The sequence below is a fragment of the Babylonia areolata genome, chromosome 12 (assembly GCF_041734735.1).
Source record: "Babylonia areolata isolate BAREFJ2019XMU chromosome 12, ASM4173473v1, whole genome shotgun sequence".
NCBI classification, from domain to species: domain Eukaryota; kingdom Metazoa; phylum Mollusca; class Gastropoda; order Neogastropoda; family Buccinidae; genus Babylonia; species Babylonia areolata.
Genome location: NC_134887.1, coordinates 32,631,843 through 32,655,933, shown reverse-complemented (window position 1 = coordinate 32,655,933; position 24,091 = coordinate 32,631,843). Strand labels below are relative to the sequence as shown.

The window sequence follows — 24,091 nt, the reverse complement described above, 5'->3', positions numbered from 1 at the left end:
CATTAAGTCCATATCAAGAAATAAGGAATTGGAGCTTTGGATTAGTTGTGGTTCAGTTCCTAAAAACGTTAATACAACAAAATGTTCATCATCCAATAAATTCTGTTTCTTTTGTCAGATCTGCTCCCCTCAAAAAAATTGACAGACTACTATTCAAGTGTTACAACAGTGTGCAAAATTTCAAGATTGTACCTCAAGTCAAAGCTGAGAAACAAAAATTTGACGTTGTGCGCCACCTTAACCACTCAGCTTTCGCGTCTGTCATCTTAAAGGTAACTTGCTAATCTCCAAATAAGCAGATGACAACAATGAGTGTTTGTGTTTATCTCTGTGTGGTCCATGTCTTTGTTAACACTGCTTTCACTGGGATAGAATCCAGTGTGCTCAAACTCTGCTTTTGTTCGGCTTGTTCCCACTGTCATTATTTGATCACCTGTGCATGCTGACATGTCCATGAGACAATGTAAAACGGAAGGTCAGTGCAGATTATGGACCTTCATTAACACAGTTGGTGGGTCATCCAACCAGGTTATCAATTAGAGCTATCAGCAGCTTTGTATCAATGTGTGTACCAGATTATACACGTACAAGAGATACAAACGCACACTGAGAAAAATGAAAGTTCAGTACAAAACAGTAAATATGTTCTAGACCAAAGTGTTGAGCAAAACACTCTCTCTTATCCTTCACCATAAATCTGAGCACAAAGAGCAAAGTTCTCTCTCCCAATCACTCACACACACACAGAGAATTTACACGCACATTCACACACACAATTTTACACACACACAAATATTACACACACAGATTACACACATACACACACATATTACACACACACACATTTTACAAATACACACATATTTTACACACGCACACATTTTACACACACACACACACATTTTACACACACATAGCACACACACATACATTTTACACACACACATACATTTTACACACACACACTTTACACACACACATACATTTTACACACACACACACACACACACATTCCTCTCCTTTCCCACATCCCTCAGCCACAGAAAACGCCGACACTCAGCAACAGATGGCAATGACAAAGCTCATCTTGCTAGGAATGTGAAACATGAATAATAAGTATATTTACAATTCTGACAAATAACCTGGTCACATATCCAGGAATTTCTGCCTTCAAAGTTTTCTCTTTCAAGTTTTGGGTGCCAGCTTTTTGATTTAACCAATGATGAGAAGGGTAGCCCGGTGGTGCGTGCTGGGATTTCTTCTCAAGGGTATGAGAGGTCCCGTGCTTCAAGTCAAAGCATCTGTTGTGTTAAAACACCGGGGGAGCGGGCGGGGGGGAGGGGTTCCAATCTTTCAGGTTAACATGCACACAGATCTGTGTTCGGCTGTATCTAATGCAACACACACAAGCCGACTATTAAATTGTGAAAAACACATGTTGCAATGTTCCGATTCCTTTGGCGTTCTATGTGAGGCCACTGTTCCACACACAGGACCCAGTTGGACTGATTTGGGTAACAGGGTTGGACTGATTTGGGTAACAGCTGCAGGGTTAAGTGCTGTATGAACTGTTAACGGTTAAGAGTCCTTTTACAACCATCAGGGCAGTGAATTCATATCCAGTGTGTCTGGAGCTATTCTTACTTCCCCGACTGAAGTCAGGTGCCCATTCACACCTGGGTGGAGTGAGGAAAAGTCAGAGTACAGAGCCTTTCCCCAAGGACACAACACCATGCTGAAACAGGGACTGGAACCCTGATCACTGGTGAACGCTGGATCAGACGTCCAATGCCTAACCCCTTCCACCACAGCACCTCCATATACATTCACATCATTACCACCAAGTAAGTCTTCCAGTTCCTTGTGCGTTAACTGGGCGGGCTTTCTTCTGAGCGTGAATGACAGAACATCAATCATTCAATCAACGCTCACAGATCATGTTTACAACAGTCCAGTTCTTCTCTTCTTCTTCTGCGTTCACTCGTATGCACACGGGTGGGCTTTTACGTGTATGACTGTTTTTACCCCACCATGTAGGCAGCCATATTCCGTTTTCGGGGGTGTGCATGCTGGGTATGTTCTTGTTTCCATAACCCACCGAACGCTGACATTGATTACAGGATCTTTAATGTGCGTATTTGATCTTCTGCTTGCATATACACACGAAGGGGGTTCAGGCACTAGCAGGTCTGCACATATGTTGACCTGGGAGATCGTAAAAATCTCCACCCTTTACCCACCAGGCGCCGTCACCGTGATTCGAACCCGGGACCCTCAGATTGACAGTCCAACGCTTTAACCACTCGGCTATTGCGCCCGTCAACAGTCCAGTTCAATATGCCCACTCCACACCTCCACCTCCCTCACCCACCGCCCCCCCACCTCCCCAAGTCCTGAAAAAAAAGACGTCACAACACAGAACATAGAGGTCGATCCATCAGGTCAGGTCTTCATCACAGATTCACTGTCGCCCTTGTCTGTTAATAAATACATGAGGAATGCAATACACATTGTTGCCAAAGACAGATGTACGCTCGTTCACACGCTGATGGAAACTTGGACGTGATGGAAATGAGCAGTGTGAACTGTGCTTCTCTTGTCCGTGAAATGTACCGTCAACACACACACACACACACATACATGTCACACTCAATATCTCGGACAATACTGTTCATACAACCTACTGTCCAGTGACATGAAGTCATCCATACCGCTGATTCCATTTCTTGCTTCAACCACTATTTATCTAAAAAGGAAAAGTAAGGGGAAAAATAAAGGAAAAGCAATATGTGCATTCATCACCAAAAACTATGATTACCTCAATTATCACCAGCAAATATGAAAAAAAAAAAGTTACAAAATAACACAAAATCCAAACATGGCCATTTGACAAGAAAGGGACCAAGAATTAACCTTCTGTTCGCCATAATCTTCTCAACCAATACAGCATTTTAATTTTGTCATCTGCTCACAATCTAAAATCATAAACAGCATACATATGAACGTAAACAACAAGGTTACTGTAAACCAACAGGACCAAGCCTGCGCCACTAAAACACAACAAACAAAAAGAAAAGACAAAACACGCACACAAATAATGAATGACAATACCACTTGCCATAAAAAGGAACAGGTAAAATTTACCACCCACATACGAGAGAAATGCCACTGAAACAGTGCAGATAATGGGCCAGCAAACCAAAAAAAAAAGAAAAAGAAAAGAAAAATGAACAGCATCCTATAAGTATGGAAAACATGGCAAGTTCTGTCCTGTCCGACATGCCATAGAATACTACGGTAATGTGGACGTCAACACTAGAAAGGAAACGGGCATATGAAGACACAATGAAAGAACACTGCAGACGACTGTGTACACATTCCAGGACTAACCAAGATTGAAACCACCACTTTTCCTTCTCTTTTTGTTGATCGAACACATTTTTTTCTACAGCTTCTCACACACACACACATGCATGAGCACACACACACACACACACACACACATGTAAGCACGCACGCACACACACACACACACACAATGTGCATGAACACATACATACCCAAACACACATAGATACAAACATGCCCATAATGGAAAAAAAAACACACATTCCTCTCACAAACACATTAGATGTGCTTGGCACTTACTTTGCATCATACAGAAACCTTGATTTCACGGCATCACAAATGCAAACACAACAACAACAAAAACCAACATTTTTTGCTTTAATAAAAACAAAACAACAACATTTTTTGCTTTTATCAAGCAAATAAAAATGTACAGAAGCAATATAATGGAAGCCAAAACGCAAGCAAGAATACAATCCGCTATCTACATCAGCGTTGGCACACAATTCCAGGGAGGTCATTTGGCGTCTGAAGAGGGGCGTGTCCTGCAAAACTTTGCAGTTGTCTCCCATGTTGTATTTCCCTGGCCATTTCTAGCAAGCCTATGGTGCATTATACACAATATTTCCACATGATGTGGTCTTCTTCTTCTTCTTCTGCGTTCACTCGTCTGCACACGAGTGGGCTTTTACGTGTATGACCGCTTTTACCCCACCATGTAGGCAGCCATACTCCGTTTTCGGGGGTGTGCATGCTGGGTATCTTCTTGTTTCCATAACCCACTGAACGCTGACATGGATTGCAGGATCTTTAACATGCGTATTTGATCTTCTGCTTGCATATACACACGAAGGGGGTTCAGGCACTAGCAGGTCTGCACATATGTTGACCTGGGAGATCGTAAAAATCTCCACCCTTTACCCACCAGGCGCCGTCACCGTGATTCGAACCCGGGACCCTCAGATTGACAGTCCAACGCTTTAACCACTCGGCTATTGCGCCCGATGTGGTCATATGATGGGACATCCAGACTGCACCTGGGGGGCAGCGCTGACGTTGGAACACAAACAGAATCACTGTTTGGTCCTTTCAAAGTGAAATACCTTTTTCAATGTGTTTGTACAAAAACAGAATCAAAGCTGAAATCAATATCAAAAAGAAAAAGATCGAAATACTCTTTCCTACTGAAATATGTCGACTTATCTGGAAAGATTTTCACATGGTTGTGAAGTCTGCTGGAAAACTGTACAGATAATAGTTTGCACAGGACAGGAATTGGACTCCCTGCCGGAGTCTGCACTAGTGAGTCACGGTAAAGTACGTGTAGTGAAAAGCTCTCTTCATGATGCAGATCAGAAAAGTAAACTTGTTCAAGCCTGGAAAGAGAACTGGGGCTATTTCCACCCTTTCCGCATCATGCATGCAAAACGAACCTTAAGAAAAGACCAAGTACAGCATGGTGACTAAACGTGGGTTACAGTGATTTTAGCGATGGCTGTGCGTTGTAACAATTAGCACCTGGAGCAAGCAGCACATAGGCTTACAGTTTGGAGGGGGGTTTGATTCACACACACGCACACACACACACACACACACACACACACTCCAGCATGCAACATATCAAACAGATTAAGCAAGCGCTTCAGAAAAAAGACAGCACAAACACGCTTGAATTTGTTAATTTGTTGTTCACCACCGCCAGTGTTTCAGCCTGTTCTGTTGACAACCAGTTCACAGCTCCCAGCAATCTGCTGTCACCGCAACAGCCACACACCCACCATTCCCCTCCCTCCCCACCACACCACTCCCCCTCCCTCCACAACACACCACACTCCCCCTCCCTCCCCACCACACCACACTCTCTCCTGCCGGCTTTCTCACTCACATCCACCTGTGCGCCACCCCGACAGTCTCAACGTCGGCAACTCATGTAAAATTCCTAATCGACATACATTACAAGCAAACAATAATGGTATCATCTTTAACAGCCTTCTCAAAATTGTTCATCATCATGAATAAATATTTCAACTTGTTCTGTTACTGAGTATTCTCTCATTCCCAAGGCCAAACAAACGTGTTTTTGATGAGAAAGTCACCTCATCCGCCACAAGTACTTCTGAGAAGCTAGATTCCATTCCACACCCAATACACAGTTCTTTCTAAAACTAAACTTTCCAAAGACAAGGATTATCTTCAGAGGGTAAGAACCAATCTGCCTGCCTTGGGGAATGATGACAACAGTTGATAATGGTGATGACAGTCACAATGAAAGATGACCAACAGTTGATAATGGTGACGATAGTCATGATAGATGACCAACAGTTGATAATGGTGATGATAGTCACAATGATAGATGACCAACAGTTAATAATGGTGATGACAGTCACAATGACATGGTGATGATAGTCACAATGACAGATGACCAACAGTTGATAATGGTGATGATAGTCACAATGATAGATGACCAACAGTTGATAATGGTGATGATAGTCACAATGAAAGATGACCAACAGTTGATAATGGTGATGACAGTCACAATGAAAGATGACCAACAGTTGATAATGGTGATGATAGTCACAATGATAGATGACCAACAGTTGATAATGGTGATGACAGTCACAATGATAGATGACCAACAGTTGATAATGGTGATGATAGTCACAATGAAAGATGACCAACAGTTGATAATGGTGATGACAGTCACAATGACAGATGACCAACAGTTGATAATGGTGACGATAGTCACAATGATAGATGATCAACAGTTGATAATGGTGATGACAGTCACAATGATAGTCATCTCATAATGGTGATGACAGTCAGAATAATAGCCATCTCAATAGCGAAATCTCTGACGTCGAAGGCTCATGAGATGGACAAGCAATCAGAATCCAGTCCTGATAAACATTATTAAACATAATATAAAAAAACAAAAAAAAAACAAAAACGCTTCCTCAGTTTCACAGTAGTACAAGTCTACACAACGCTCACTCTCCCTGTCTCTTCTGCACCTGTCTACCTCCTCACCCTCATCATTAAAAAAAAAAAAGATGAACTGACTTTGGCCAGTGTTAAAACTGTCCCCCCACGGTGAGCACGTCGAAACACACGTCACACACACGCACAGGCTTGGCCTGACCAAACTTGACAATGGGCATGTCCTTCCCCGAGCAGCGTGCACACAGCAGGCGGCCGCAGTGTCGGCTGGAACGCAGACAGAACACATTAATAACACATTAACAACACGCTAATGGCATCAACGACATGCCAACAAGGCATCAACAACATAAACAACACAACAATAACACACCAACGGCACACCAATGACATCAATAACACATCAATGACACACCAATAATGCATCAATGATATCAATAACACATCAGTAACACTCCAACAACTCATCCATGACATCAATAACACACCAAGAACACCAATGACACATCAATAACACACCAACAACACATCAATGAAATCAACAACACACCAATGACAACAACACACCCAAAACACATCAATAACACAGCACAGCACAGCACAATTCAGTACAGCAGCCCCAGACTGACCAGTGGTGTTTCCGTGTCTTGATGGAGAACTTGGTGCCGCACTCCAGACATGTCTCACCCTCACTCCATGGGGGCTCCTTGGACAGCATGTCTGCACACACACACACACACACACACACACACACACACACACACACACACACACACACACATAACAGTTTAAACAGCAGCAGACGAAGTGACAGGAGTGTCAAAATAATGCTCATCCCCTGTACACACACACACACACACATACACACACACACACTCTCACACACACACACACACACTCACCTAACAGTTTGAACAGCAGCTGACGTGTAGCGACAGGAGCATTAAAAATACTCATCCCCTGTACACCACACACACACACACACACACTCACCTAACAGTTTGAACAGCAGCTGACGGGTAGTAACAGGAGCACTAAAAATACTCATCCCCTGTACACACACACACACACACACACACACACACACACACACAAACACACACACACACACTCACTTAACAGTTTGAACAGCAGCAGACGAAGCGACAGGAGTGTCAAAATAATGCTCATCACACACACACACACACACACACACACACACAAACACACACACACTCACTTAACAGTTTGAACAGCAGCTGACGTGTAGCGACAGGAGCATTAAAAATACTCATCCCCTGTACACCACACACACACACACTCACACACACACACACACACACACTCTCTCTCACCTAACAGTTTGAACTGCAGCTGACGTGTAGCGACGGGAGCATTAAAAATACTCATCCCCTGTACACCACACACACACACACACACACACACACACTCACCTAACAGTTTGAACAGGAGCTGACGGGTAGCGACAGGAGCGTTAAAAATACTCATCCCCTGCTTGTTGACAGTGCCCAGACAGGCCCCTGCCCTCACCAGGGCTCGACACAACCCTCCGTTCCCGTTGGAATACGCCAGCAGCAACACTGCCACACACATTCACACTGTCTATTTCACTGCCACCAGGCACAGTCAATATTGTCTCATACATATTCAACTCTGTTATATTCACCGTCATGCATATTCAACACTGTTGGATTCTCTGCCATCAGGCAAATTCAACACTGTCTTATACGTATTCAACTTTGTCTAATTCACTGTCCGGCATATTCAACACTGTCTAATCCACTGTCATCAGGCAAATCAACATAGTTTCATATGTATTTAACTTTGTCTAATTCACACTGCCATCATTCAAATCCAACATTGTCTAATTCACTGCCATCAGGCATATTCAATGTTGTCTCATACATATTCAACTGTGTCTAATTCACAGGCATTATGCATATTCAACTGTGTCTAATTCACAGGCATTATGCATGTTCAACATGGTCTAATTCACAGCCATTGTGCATATTCAACATGGTCTAATTCACTGCCACCATGCATATTCAACATGGTCTAATTCACAGCCATCATGCATATTCAACAGTGTCCAATTCTCTGCCAGCATGCAAACTGAACACTGTCTAATTCAAAACCATAAAGGAAATTTTCTATCTAAAATTACGTTTAAATAACATACTTACCGTGACCCAACTAGTGCAGACTCCGGCAGGGGTCTGACATTCCTGTCCTGTGCAAACTACTATCCGCCTATATGGAGAAAATGAAAGCAACTATGGCCGATAACCTCCCAGAAGTAGGTAACCTCCCCTTTGTCCCGCTAGCTAGCGCCCTCTTTTTCCAGTAGCCATCATGACTCCTGTTCCTGTGCTCTTCATACGGCTAAGTTTTTCAAATGGTGGCAAGCTGAGCACAATGAACATAAATCCCCTAACACTTCCCCCATCTCTCTCTCTCTCTCTCTCTCACCCCCAGTCCTCTTCCTCCCCCACTCTTCCCACCATCCTGTCTTTCCTCGGGTGCAATAGCCGAATGGTTAAAGTGTTGGACTTTCAATCTGTGGGGTCCCGGGTTCGAAACTCGGTGCACCTGCTGGGTGAAGGGTGGAGATTTTTCCGATCTCCCAGGTCAACATATGTGCAGACCTGCTAGTGCCTGAACCCCCTTCATGTGTAGAGCCCTTCGTGTGTGCTTAGAGCTTGGTCTCTGACCGAGGACAGGCGCTATATAAGTATCCATATCAATCAATCAATCAATTTTCAGTCTCAACTTCATCCACTGTGCCTCGGTTCAAATCCAATTCATTGGGATGAGACGATTAAAACTGAAAACCTGTAAGCAACAAGCAGTTGGCATACTGAAAAAGAACCCAAGGCAACATAGGTGCTGCCCTCTGACAAAACATTGGAGAAGAAATCCACTCCGATAGGTACATTAACTCACTCAGTACGGCAAGCCATCTCTTCCCCTCAACACAGACCCCTCGGATGTCCAGTGGGTGTCTGAATGACCCAACCTTTAGCTTCTGTTGTCAGAATTGTGGTATTCTTTGTCAACATTCACCTCTTCAGTATAAGAGCCTTCCGCTTGCAATATTTTGATGGGGTGAAATGCTGTTAACGTCGTCTCTTTCGCCGTTTGTATGGAGAGAGTTAATATATATATATATACACACACTCGAGGTATGACTGAGTGTGTTGGGTTAAGCTGCTGGACACGTGTCTGCCTAGTGGATGTGGTGTAGTGTATGGACGTGTCCGAATGCAGTGACGTATCCTTGAGAAACTAAGGTCAACACCTGCCTCTGGTGAAACGGTTGACAGGAATGACATCCTAGTAGAAAGGGCAGACAGATCTCACAGCTTCTACACTGATGACAAGTGAGGATGAAGATGATGGTGATCCGTTTTTAGTCTGGGACCACGAGACAAAGCTGTGATCTATGCTTCCTACAGTTACCCCAGTAGAAATGATAAACTGTTAAAACAGACACAAAAAAATGCCCTTTCTCCTTTGTACAGTTTTAACATCCTTTACAGCTGTCAAACATCATTCTCTCTCCTTCCTACACACACACGCACACACAAACACACATGCATACACACATCCAAGCATGCATACACACATACTCCTGCTATTGGCTTTGTTTTGGTATAAATATTGATACAAACATATTGCATGTGCTGTATAATTCAAAACCATTTCTTCCATAACACATCTGGATTTCCTTTTCTTTCGATTCTTTTTCAATTTCTTTGCCCAGAGGGCGGGGTGTAATAAAGAATAATTATTTTTTTTAAACTTGACAGCATTTCTTCCAAAATCACTTTGGATGAAACGTCTGTTTTGTCACCCACCTGTGTTGCCCTCAGCATCAGGCCGATCCATGGGATAATCAGGCATGGTCTCTCGGAATAGTTCAAACATGGCCGCCGCATTGTCCTTCCCATACTGACCCAGAATGTGCAAAGGGTTCTGGCCCCTGAAACATCAGTTCTGCAGTGAATGCACCAAAGTTGACATCTGGAACACACCTTTCTCAATGAATCCACCTCTTCTTCTGCGTTCACTCGTATGCACACGAGTGGGCTTTTACGTGTATGACCGTCTTTACCCCGCCATGTCGGCAGCCATACTCCGTTTTCGGGGGTGTGCATGCTGGGTATGTTCTTGTTTCTATAACCCACCGAACGCTGACATGGATTACAGGATCTTTAACGTGCGTATTTGATCTTCTGCTTGCATATACACACGAAGGGGGTTCAGGCATTAGCAGGTCTGCACATATGTTGACCTGGGAGATCGTAAAAATTTCCACCCTTTACCCACCAGGCGCCGTCACCGTGATTCGAACCCGGGACCCTCAGATTGACAGTCCAACACTTTAACCACTCGGCTATTGCGCCCGTCAATGAATCCACCAAAATCTGGTATCTCTAAAACATAGCCTGGGTTGGCCTCTCTCTGTTTCTTTCTCAATCTTACTTTTTTTCTTTCTTTCTCAGTTTGTCTTCTGTTTATTTCAACATTCATGGCTTGCTATGAAAGAAAAATCAATAACCTAGAACACCAGTGGACTCCATAATATTTCAAAATGAAAGAGTACATTTTTTTTCTGTACAAAAAGGTATTTTGACACACAGACTATTTTTTACACACACACAAAAGTTCACAAGGAAATGTACTGGACTTAAATATCAGTGACCTAGGACTCTAGTTTCCTACTATGCCAGATGAGAACAAGCTGATATTCTTGTTCCCCCACTCGATGGTTATCTAGACTTGTTAAATGCTGCGGAGTGTATTCAAACAGGAAGGTGCTTCAACTATGCACGCCAAAACTCCATCCCACAATGAGTGATTAACTTCAATTTATCACAGACACATTAAAATACCCAGCAAGCGCAGCCACCAGAAAAGAAACAAAGCAGCCAAAAGGAAGACACGCTGAAGAAAACCCACTCTGTAAACATGTACATGTGAATGCAACCCTTGAACGCAGAGGATGACAACATTTTCCTTCAGTCTCTCCGTGAAATACAAGTTCCACCGAAGCACACACTATCAACCAGAAAAAAAAAAGAGGCGAGAGGGATGACTCACTTGGCACTGGACGCCTAAGCATTGACACCACTATCAGTTAGCGGAATTTTGACAGTGGACACACACACACACACACACACACACATGAATCTGAAGTTAACGTGAAAGAGTTAGCTGCAAAACCACATCATTCTCCTGTTCCTTTTTGGGAAATGTTGAAAGCGGATTTTGATATCACTTATTCTGAAACAAAAAAGGAAGAAAACATCAATATCACGACAAGTACTGCCAGAATTCATATAACAGAAAAATATCAGAATCATCTCCATGTATTTACAGATGGATCTGTTCTTGATGACAAAAACGCTGGTGCGGCTTTCTATATTCCTGCCTTTAAAGTTGAAAAATCTTACTTTATTGGAAAACACCTTTCCATATTCACAGCTGAGCTAATTGCTGTTATACAAGCTCTGAACTACTTAGTGAGCCATCAAATAGTTTTCTCGAAAATAGCATTCTTCGTTGATTCCAAATCAGTACTTTATGCTCTAGAGCTATTCAGCCTTGAAACAAGACCTGACTTAGTTATTGAGGCAAATCATTTGGTACATTGTTTAAGGATTAAAGGGACTGAGGTCAGTTTTTGTTGGGTGCCTTCTCATGTGGGCATTCTTGGCAATGAAATTGTTGATAAAGCAGCTAAAAGAGGAGCGCAAGATTCAGAAAAATCGACAAAAATACATGTCCGTCTCTCCGTAAAAGAGGCATACACTTTGTTAGAAAAATCAGCATGGGGTCGATTTCATAACCGATGGAAGTTAAAGTTTTTAAACCATAAAGGAACATTATTCCCCGAGAATATTATTAAAGAAAAGATACCGAATCCATCAGCTTGCTATACAAGATTAATAACCTCTACTTTCTTCCGTATAAAACTTGATGCGCTGAAGATAAAGTATAGTAAAAATGTTACATGCATCTGTGGTAAGCCGTTCAGCTTGCATCATTGTTTGTTTCACTGCCAGCAGTTACGTACCTTCTTGCCCAAGTATTTCAAAGAGAATAATAATTCTGCAGATGATTTTTGTAAAGTTATTTCCGACGAGGTTCTTATGGTCGAACTTTCACAGGCATTAGTTCATAGCCCTATTTCTACATTCCTTTAATGCACTTCAGAATTGTGTTAATGGTTTCTGATTATTTAAATTATTATTATTGAATTGTTACTGTTAAATGTAATAGCATGTTAGTTATACCCCATGCCCCCACCCCACCCCACCCCACCCCTTTAATTTTTTTTTTTTTTTTTTTTTTTTTTTTTAACGTCTAATATCACTGATAGTGAAAAGACGCTAAACAAAAGAACGAACGAACACACATACACTGACTCACTTGGCACTGGACGCCTAAGCATTGACACCACTATCAGTCTGCGGAATTTTGACAGTGGACACACACACACACACACACACACCGACTCACTTGGCATTGAATGCCAAAGCACTGATGCAACTCTCAGTCAACGGAATTTTGACAGTGGACACACACACACACACACACACACCACACACACACACACCGACTCACTTGGCATTGAATGCCAAAGCATTGATGCAACTCTCAGTCAACGGACTTTTGACAGTGGACACACACACACACACACACACACACACACACACACATACACACACAGACTCACTTGGCACTGGACACCTAAATATTGACGCCACACTTGGTCAGCAGAATTTTGACAGTGGACACAGACAGACAGACACACACACACACACACACATACACACTAACTCACTTGGCGTTGGAGGCCTCAGCGTTGATGCGACTCTCAGTCAGCAAAGTCTTGACAGTGGCCAGGTTACCCTGCTGAATGCACACGTGCAGAGCTGCACACACCCATGGATGTCTCATCAACACAAGGGAGGTAATAACAGGAAGGGAGGTTAATAGGCTGCATACCGCCAACACAATGGACATCACATCATGAATTTGGGGGGGAAAAAAGTAAACAGAGCTCACACAAAAGATCAATGTACTAAAATATCTCGGACAATCACCAGGGAAAAACAAACAATAACAAATCACTTTAAAAGCTTTTTCATCGATTCAAAGGAGGATGGAAAAAAAAGTATTAAAAAAAAATACTTAAGAGCCTTTTCATCAATTCTGACAAGGTAAAAAACAACAACAGAAACAACAACAAAAACCAGAAGTTAAGCAAAGCTTAGTGTCTATTCATCAATCTAAGGAGGGTAAAAAATTTTTTTAAAAAGAAAACAGAAGTTAAACGAAACTTTAAGTGTCTTTCCATCAATTCTAAGGACAAAAACCAACAAGTTGGGAAAAAATTATTTTTTTAACAAAGAAACACACCAATTCAAACAAACAAATGATAACGGAACCTACCGTTGTTGAGATTCTCATCCACGGCATCGACATCGACGTTATTCTCGATGAGAATGGAGACGATGGACGAGTGATCCCGCACGGCCGCCAAGTGCAGAGCGGTCTCCCCTGTCTGCGTCTTTTCGTTCACTGACGCCCCCGCCAGCAGCTGTCACACGACATCCATGGCACACTTTGTTATTTTTTTCCACTCCATCAGTTTCAGTTTCTCTTGGAGGCATCACTGCGTTCAGACAACGCCATACATGCTACACCACATCTGCTGGGCAGATGCCTGACAAGCAGCACATCCCAACACACACACACACCCACACTCCAAACTGCCCAGACTGACCAGCTTCCTCACAATGATCTCACAGCCACCCACATACTCACCCACCTCCACCCCCACTCCAAACTGACCAGCTTCCTGACGATGACCTCACAGCTACACACCCACCCACCCACCTACCACCCCACACCACTCCAAACTGACCAGGTTCCTGACGATGACCTCACAGCTACACACCCACCCACCCACCTACCACCCCACACCACTCCAAACTGACCAGACTGACCAGCTTCTCGGATCTCAGAGCCACACACCCACCACCTCCAACACACCCACACCCACCACTCCAGACTGAGCAGTTTCCTGACCATGATCAGAGCCACTCCCCCCACACCCACCCACCACTCCAAACTGCCCGAACTGACCAGGTTCCTGATGATGATCTCAGAGCCACCCCCCAACACACACCCTCCAATATACCCACCCCCTCCAACACACACCCACCCATCACTCCAAACTGACCCGTTTCCTGATGATGATCTGAAAGCTAACCACACCCACCCACCCACAACTCAAAACAGCCCAAAACTGACCCGGTTCCTGACGATCAGAGCCATCATCACACCACACACCCACATCCCCACCACTCCAAACTGACCTGGTTTCTGACCATGATCAGAGCCACCCCCCCCCCCCCCCCCACCCACCCACCACTCCAAGCTGCCCAAACTGACCAAGTTCCTGACAATGATCTCAGAGCCACCCACACATCCACCCTAACACACGCACAAACACACCCAACCCCACACTCCCACCCACCACTCCAAGCTGCCCAAACTGACCAGGTTCCTGACAAAGATCTCAAAGCCACCCACACATCCACCCTAACACACGCACAAACACACCCAACCCCACACTCCCACCCACCACTCCAAACTGCCCAAACTGACCAGGTTCCTGACAAAGATCTCAAAGCCACCCACACATCCACCCTAACACACGCACAAACACACCCAACCCCACACTCCCACCCACCACTCCAAGCTGCCCAAACTGACCAGGTTCCTGACGATGATCTCAGAGCCGGCCATGACGGCCAGGTGCAGGGGGGTCAGATGATGCTGGTCCTGCGTGCGAGAGTTCACGTTGGCGTGGACGCTGATCAGGAACAGCACACTCTCAATGTCCGACTTCTGGATGGCCGTGTGCAGGAAGTTGCGTCCCCTGTTGTCCACCTGAACACAGCTTCGGCTTCAGTTTCTCACGGAGGCGTCACCGCATTCAGACAAAATCTATATACATAGGAATATGTGGAGTGATGGCGTAGAGGTAACACGTCCAACTAGGAAGCGAGAGAATTTGCACACACTGGTTCAAATCCCACCCGGCTCAGACGCCAGTATTTTCTCCTCCTTCCCTAGACCTCGAGTGGTAGTCTCGACACTAGTCATTCGGATAAGATGATAAACCAAGGTCCCATGTGCAGCATGCACTTAGCCCATGTAAAAGAACCCATGGCAACAAAAGGGTTGTCCCTGGCAAAATTCTGCAGAAAATCCACTTCAATAAGAAAACAAATCTTCAAAAAAAAGCAGGCAAAAAAACCCCAACAAAACAATGGGTGGCGCTCACAGTGTAGTGACACACTCTCTCTGGGTAGAGCAGCCCAAATTTCACACAAAGAAATCTGCTGTGACAAAAAAAAAAGAGTAATACAATACAATACAGGCATTGTTTTTTTTCTATGGGTGGCGCTCTCACTGTAACACAGCCCTCTCCCTGGGGAGAGCAGCCATAATTTCACATGGTCCTCGGTTTATCATCTCATCTGAATGACTAGATGCTCTGTTTGATTTTCCAATTAAACTCAGGAGAAAGGGCAAGACCGGGAATGGAACCCTGACCCTCACTGACACTGCACTGGCAGCAGATAAGTATCTTTACCATTCTGCCACCTTCCTCCTGCAGAGTGATTATTGTTACTTAAGGCTGCGCACATGTTCATTAAAACAGCACATATATTCATGACTTTCGGCCCAATACTCGGCTTGTATCATAGACTGACATAAGTTTACATTTGGGCCAACAGCAAAGTGAGAGCTGTGTTATCAATGGTTTCTCCAGTCAATGGGAAATCATTTACAGCTTGGTCTTTTGTGAAGAACTATGACTCAAACCAAGAGTCAAAACTGCACTGGCTCTTAGTGCTGAAGCCTTGTGGGATGGTTGGCCTTTGGGAACCATCCCAACGCCGACTGTCCTAAAACCCTCTTGGCCAAGAGAGTGGGGATGTAACTTGGGCAAGACACTCTCCACTATAGTCAAATTCAAGCCCAAATAGTCGGAACAGCAGTTGCCTTCTCTGCTGTTCTGATAGTCATATTCGGACACGACTGACTATCATATATATACATATATATATTCATGAATTTCTAAGGTACGTTTAAAAATGTATGCACACATTCAGTATATGAATGAAGTTTTCCAAATCATAAGGTTGAGAACACAAGCATACGCAGATAGATACAATATGACCAATCTTCTCAACATTACTGTTGTCCTTACTTCATGCTAAAATATCCTCTTTTATTCTCACTCACACACACATACACTAACACACACACATAAACACTCTCACCAACACATACACTAATACACACACACACCCAAACAAACACACACTTGCCCTGCCCTCACGCCCCCGCCTCTCCCCTCCACCCTCCCCCCCCCCCCCGCCCCCATTCAGCAGCAATGGGCTCCCTGTCAAGGATGGCCTGAGCAGCCCGGCTGTAGCGGGTTATCACACACGCACACACACACACACACACACCTCACACACACACATCCCACACACACACACACACACCTCACGCACACCCACCCACACACACACACACACACATACATACACACGCCCAAACACAGACCTTCCCCCACACACACACACCACACCACACACACCCAAACAAACACACACACATACACACACCCTCCGGTCCCCCACATCCCCACCCCTCTCCCTCCCCCAACACACACCTGTTTAGCAGCAGTGGGCTGTCTGTCAAGAATGGCCTGAGTGGGCCCGACTGTTGCAGGTCATCACACACACAACCCCTCCCCTCCCTCCTTGTCCCCCTCTCATCCCACCACCACACACACCCTATACCTCCTGCCACCCACACACACCCTACACCTCCCACCACCCACACACACCCTATACCTCCCACCACAACACACACCCTATACCTCCCACCCACACACACCCTATACCTCCCACCACCCACACACACCCTATACCTCCCACCACCCACACCCTGTACCTCCCACCCACACACACCCTATACCTCCCACCACCACACACCCTATACCACCAACACACACACACACCCTATACCTCCCACCACCCACACACACCCTATACCTCACACACACACACACACACCCTATACCTCCCTCCACCCACACACACCCTATACCTCCCACCACACACACACACCCTATACCTCCCACCACACACACCCTGTACCTCCCACCACCCACACACACCCTATACCTCCCACCACCCACACACACCCTATACCTCCCACCCACCCACACACACCCTATACCTCCCACCCACCCACACACACCCTATACCTCCCACCCACACACACCCTATACCTCCCACCACCCACACACACCCTATACCTCCCACCCACCCACACACACCCTATACCTCCCACCACCCACACACACCCTATACCTCCCACACACACACACACCCTATACCTCCCACCACCCACACACACCCTATACCTCCCACCCACACACACCCTATACCTCCCACCACCACACACATCCTATACCTCCCACACACACACACACCCTATACCTCCCACCCACACACACACCCTATACCTTCCACCCACACACACACCCTATACCTCCCACCCACACACACCCTATACCTCCCACCACCACACACACCCTATACTTCCCACCACCCACACACACCCTATACCTCCCACCCACACACACACCCTATACCTCCCACCCACACACACATACCCTATACCTCCCACCCACCCACATACACCCTATACCTCCCACCACCCACACACACCCTGTACCTCCCACACACACACACCCTATACCTCCCACCCACACACACACACCCTATACCTCCCACCACACACACACACCCTATACCTCCCACCCACACACACCCTATACCTCCCACCACCCACACACACCCTATACCTCCCACCACACAAACACCTGTTCAGCAGCAGTGGGCTGTCTGTCAAGAACGGTCTGAGCAGCGCGACTGTTGTAGGTCATCACACACACAACCCCTTCCCTCCCTCTTTACACCCCCCATGACCCCCACCACCACACACACCCTATACCTCCCACCACCACACACACCCTATACCTCCCACCCACACACACACACCCTATACCTCCCACCCACACACACACCCTATACCTCCCACCCACACACACCCTATACCTCCCACCACCCACACACACCCTATAACTCCCACCACCCACACACACCCTATAACTCCCACCACCCACACACACCCTATACCTCCCACCCACACACTCCCTATACCTCCCACCCTCCACACACACCCTATACCTCCCACCCACACACACCCCCTATACCTCCCACCACACACACACACCCTATACCTCCCACCCACACACACCCTATACCTACCTCCCACCCACACACACCCTATACCTCCCACCCACCACCCACACACACCCTATACCTCCCACCACACACACCCTATACCTCCCACCACCCACACACACACCCTATACCTCCCACCACCCACACACACCCTGTACCTCCCACCACCCACACACACCTGTTCAGCAGCAGTGGGCTCCCGGTCCAGGATGGCCTGGGCAGCGCGGTTGTTGCGGGTCATCATGGCGGCGGCGAAAGGCGTGTGGCCGGACCGGTCCTTCAGGGCCAGTTTCAGGTTGGGGTGCGACAGGAGAAGGGAGATAATCACCGGGTGCTGGTTCTCGATCGCCAGGTGGATCGGCGTCTTGCCCTCCGCGTCCTGAAAGCACCAACGTCCAACACCACTTTGTTCCTTGTTCCTTGTTTTTTGCTTTAACTCCTTCACCACAACAGGTGCCTTTTTTTCCACAACACGGTTTTTTTCTTTGTTTATGTATTTCGGTGGTGTCTTGCCATCAGCGTCCTAAACCACCAATGTCCGACACCGCTTTTTTCCTTGTTCGTTTGTTTATGAATTTCAGCGTCTTGCGCTTCACATCCTGAAACCACCACCGTCCAACACACTACTTTTTATCTTTGTTCGTTTGTTTCTGTATTCTGGCATCTCCCCCTCTGCGTCCTGAAACCACCAATGTCCATCACCGCTTTTTTTCTTTGTTCACTGTTTGCTTGTTTTTCGCTTCAACTCCTTTACCGCTATCAATGCCTTTTTTTTCCACAACATGGCTTTTTTTGTTTGTTTTTTTTTGTTTGTTTTTTGGGGTGTTTTTTTACTTGTTTTATACAATTCCAGTTCATAGTAAGCAACCACATTCAACTGCTTGTTTTATGATTAAAAAAAAAAAGAAAAAAAAAAGTTATGTATGGTCCCATTGGAAACAGTGAGTTGTAATTCTGCAGTTTGTATATCATTACAGAGTAACTGAGTCCCACACGTATGTGAATGCATCGATTTTCGAATATTTCTCCTCTTTTCCCACTCTTGTATGTATTCGCATCCATCCCCACCCCTATTTTTTTCACCTCTGTATGTAACTTATTTCTTTGTTGTTGTTTTTTTAAATAACAAAGAATTATAACAAAATTAAAAAAACATACAGAAAGAAGCCACCAAAGCATACAAAAAAAACAAACAAACAAGCCATTCAAACACACAGAAAACTTACACAAGAAACAAAACAAAACCAAGTTATATTTCACCAGGGTGAGAACATGGGAACATAAACGAAAGTGTATGTTGCTCTTTTTTCCACAAAGCCCCGAGGTATTTAAAAAAAATAAATAAATAAAATAAAAATAAAAAAGAGCAAGAGAGGGGGAAGGTGGGGACACAAAATTAAACACACAGATAAAGAATCATCAGCATAAAATAGAACAAAACATGACACAAAACAATGCACAGAGACACCGATGTTTCAGTTTCAGTTTCAGCAGCTCAAGGAGGCATCACTGCGTTCGGACAAATCCATATACACTACACCACATCTGCCAAGCAGATGCCTGACCAGCAGCGTAACCCAACGCGCTTAGTCAGGCCTTGAGAAGAGGTTGCCAACAGCACCCGGTGTTCTCAGGCGGTCACCCATCCAAGTACTAACCGGGCCCGACGTTGCTTAACTTCGGTGATCGGACGAGAACAGGTGTTTTCAACATGGTATGGCCGTTGGCGACACTGATGAAAAACAACAACAAAGAACAGCAAACAGCAAAAAACTCTCTCTCTCTCTAACACATATGTGCACGATCACACAAACACACAGACACAGACTGAAGAAAGAGCGAGAAAAGACAAAGAAAGCGCCAGAAGAACACGAAGGCAGCAGACTGCCTGATTACCTGCGTGTTCACCTCCGCGCTGTGTTCCATCAAGGCCTGTACAATCAGCTCCAACCCCCAGCTACACGCCAAATGCAGTGGGCTCTGTCCGTCCCTGCACCAGCAACGCAGCTTTTCTTACGCATCTCTGTGATTGATGTGTGGTGTGGTGTGGTGTGATGTGGTGTGGTGTGGTGTGTGCTAACGTTTTGTGGCGACTACTATCATTTGATGAGTCATTTTGTAAGATAAAAGTGCTGACTTTTTGTGATGACTACCATCAATCGATGTGTCAATTTATAAGATAAAAGAGCTAAAGTTTTGTGATGACTACTATTAACTGATGTGTCAATTTCTAAGACAAAAGAGCTAAAGTTTTGTGATGACTACTATCAACTGATGAGTCAATTTGTAAGATAAAAGAGCTAAAGTTTTGTGGTGACTACTATCAACTGATGAGATAATTTGTAAGATAAAAGAGCTAAAGTTTTGTGGTGACTACTATCAAGTGATGTGTCAATTTGCAAGATAAAAGAGCTAAAGTTTTGTGATGATTACTATTAACTGATGAGTCAATTTGTAAGATAAAAGAGCTAATGTTTTGTCAAAAAGAAATGAAAATATTAAAAAAATGATCACAGAAAGGCTTATTGCTTCCTGTAACCTTACCAACAATACACTGTCATAAACACGGAACCTGTGAAAAAAACAGCTCATCTTTTTAAATTCTCAAGTCAAATTTGATGTTAACATCCAAAAAAAGTATATCCAGACAGACAGACACACACACACACAACACACACACACAGAGTATATCCACACACACACACACAGAGTACACACACACACACACACACACACACACACACACACACACACACACACACACACACACACACACACACACACACACACTTTTAAAATGGGTTATCACAAAGACTCATTTTGTTTATCCACATGAACCAAGAAGAACTCATGACAGGCAGAAAAAAAAATACTGACACTCTCTGACTCTGTCAGAGCTGCATCTTAACATACTTTATATCAAGTCATTCATTCTTGAAAAAGGTCTATGCACCGAAAATTTAGATATTTCTTTTATTGTATTGTCACATTTTTGGGAGTGCATTTCCTGTTCAAACATTTAAATACACTTGAAAAAGTGATGGTAATGATGATGATGATGATGATTTGGAAATTTCTTTTATTGTGCTATCGCAATTTTGTTGTTGTTGTTGTTTCTTATTCAAACATCTTAATAGTTTTGAAAAAGAGATGATGATGATGATGATGATGATGACAACTAGGGCAAGACATCTGTGTTAGTCAGAGATGATGATGACAGCAATGATGATGATGGCAGGACGTCGGTGTTAGAGATGATGATGATGTTAATGATGATGACGACGACAGCACATTGGTGTTAGAGATGATGATGATGTTAATGATGATGATGATGATGATGATGATGATGACAGGACATGGGTATTAGAGATGATGATGATATTAATGATGATGACAACAACAACAGGACATGGGTGTTAAGAGATGATGATGATATCAATGATGATGATAATGATGATGATGATGACAGCACATTGGTGTTAGAGATGATGATGATATTAATGATGATGACAACAACAACAGGACATGGGTGTTAGAGATGATGATGATACCAATGATGATATCAATGATGATGATGACAGGACATTGGTGTCAGAGATGATGATGATATTAATGATGATGATCATGATGATGACAGGACATGGGTATTAGAGATGATGATGATATTAATGATGATGACAACAACAACAGGACATGGGTGTTAAGAGATGATGATGATATCAATGATTATGATAATGATGATGATGACAGGACATGGGTGTTATAGATGATGATGATATCAATGATGATGACAATGACGACAGAACATGAGTGTTGGAGATGATGATGATATTAATGATGACGACAACGATGAGAACAGGACATCGGTCTTAGAGATGATGATGACATTAATGATGACGACAACAACAACAGGACATCAGTGTCAGAGACGATGATGATATTGATGATGACAACAACAGGACATCAGTGTTAGAGATAAGGATAACATTAATGATGATCACAATGACAACAACAGGACATCAGTGTTAGAGACGATGATGATATTGATGATGACAACAACAGGACATCAGTGTTAGAGATGAGGATAACATTAATGATGATGACAATGACGACAACAGGACATGAGTGTTAGTCCAAGCCAGACCTCACCTTGCCTCTTCGCCCCCCTCACCATTGGGGCCAGGGCGTCGGGGGCTGTTCAGATCACAGCGACTGCAACACACCCAGCCACACACCTCAACCACCACCCTCACTCCACACCCACGCAGCCACCCACCCACACCCCACACCCGCCCACCCCCTGCTACAAAGTTCCACTATTCTGTACATGGATTTGGTTGTTGGTTGTTGTTTTTTTTTCATCTAAAATCACACTATGTGAATACATATCAAACTGGAGAAGACACTATATATGAGTAGGTGTGAGAGTGTGATACGAAGAAGTTTATAGCAATTATTGTCTCAGTATATATGTAATTACTCTGTTTATAATAAATGTGCAATATAGTATGTTATATTTGAAATATGCTTTTTATTGATTATTTCTGTTTTTACATTTTAATTGTATCACCTGCAATGTGTGAAGTGAATATGTGAAACAATGTATGCCATGCTTTAACATTCGTGTCTTCGTTATATGTTTAATATCTGTTTTTATGATCATGTTTGTGATAATGCACCTGGCCATATTTCTCTACTCTTGACAGTCAATGGAACTTAAATAAAACATAAACTGATCTAAGCACAATTTGGTTTTACAATAATAATCATAATGTGCATTTATATCACACTTGACCTGCGGCTCTAAGCATGTTTCATGATACATGATAAAACTGTCAAGTGAAGAACATATAAAAAAAAAAAAGATACTAAACAAAATAAAAGAAAAAAGAAAAAAAGAGCTCATAACTTTCTTCAGGCTTATAAAAAGAACGCTCACTAAGGAGAACTGGAAGCAATGAACGACTAAAATCATATCAAAAGATTAAACACACAACGAAACCATAACACATCACCTTTCCACCACCTCTAAACAACACATTACAGATACTTATCAAAGAATCCGAGATTAGTCAACAGCCAAGCAAAACAAACTGCAGACAACTGAATAATAATAATAATAATAATATCATCATCAATGTAATACTTATATGGTGCAAAACAGAACCAAAAAAGTGGGGATGGGGGATGGTGGGGAGAAAGACAGACAACTACGCTTCATCATATCCAAAGTCTATAGTGAAAGGAGGAGTTTGTATTATACTCCTTGACTTAACAGGTAAGGAAAAACGAACGAATCAAGGGGGCCGAGTCGAATCGAGTACACAGAATGTAAGAATACAATACAGACAAGCCGCATGCAGCAAAGTAAGGCCAAATGAATACGCTTAATA

The 24,091-nt window shown here is 44.0% G+C and overlaps 1 protein-coding gene and 1 non-coding gene across 2 annotated transcripts in view; both read right to left on the bottom strand.

The window, feature by feature from the left end:
- Positions 1-3,713: 3,713 nt before the first annotated feature.
- LOC143288539 (rabankyrin-5-like) overlaps positions 3,714-24,091 on the bottom strand; it is a 41,670-nt gene continuing 21,292 nt past the window's right edge. Inside the window, exons 16-25 of the mRNA XM_076597131.1 lie at positions 22,848-22,910; positions 20,595-20,688; positions 18,877-19,077; positions 15,076-15,252; positions 13,747-13,894; positions 13,136-13,226; positions 10,143-10,267; positions 7,719-7,865; positions 6,915-7,005; positions 3,714-6,552 (exon numbers count right to left, since the gene is read on the bottom strand). Coding sequence (XP_076453246.1) covers positions 6,420-6,552; positions 6,915-7,005; positions 7,719-7,865; positions 10,143-10,267; positions 13,136-13,226; positions 13,747-13,894; positions 15,076-15,252; positions 18,877-19,077; positions 20,595-20,688; positions 22,848-22,910 — 1,270 coding nt within the window. The 3' untranslated portion in view covers positions 3,714-6,419. The remainder of the gene's footprint in view (positions 6,553-6,914; positions 7,006-7,718; positions 7,866-10,142; positions 10,268-13,135; positions 13,227-13,746; positions 13,895-15,075; positions 15,253-18,876; positions 19,078-20,594; positions 20,689-22,847; positions 22,911-24,091) is intronic.
- Positions 20,308-20,426, bottom strand: LOC143288655 (5S ribosomal RNA). The gene has a single exon (XR_013056133.1). It is a non-coding gene; the product is annotated as a 5S ribosomal RNA (ribosomal RNA).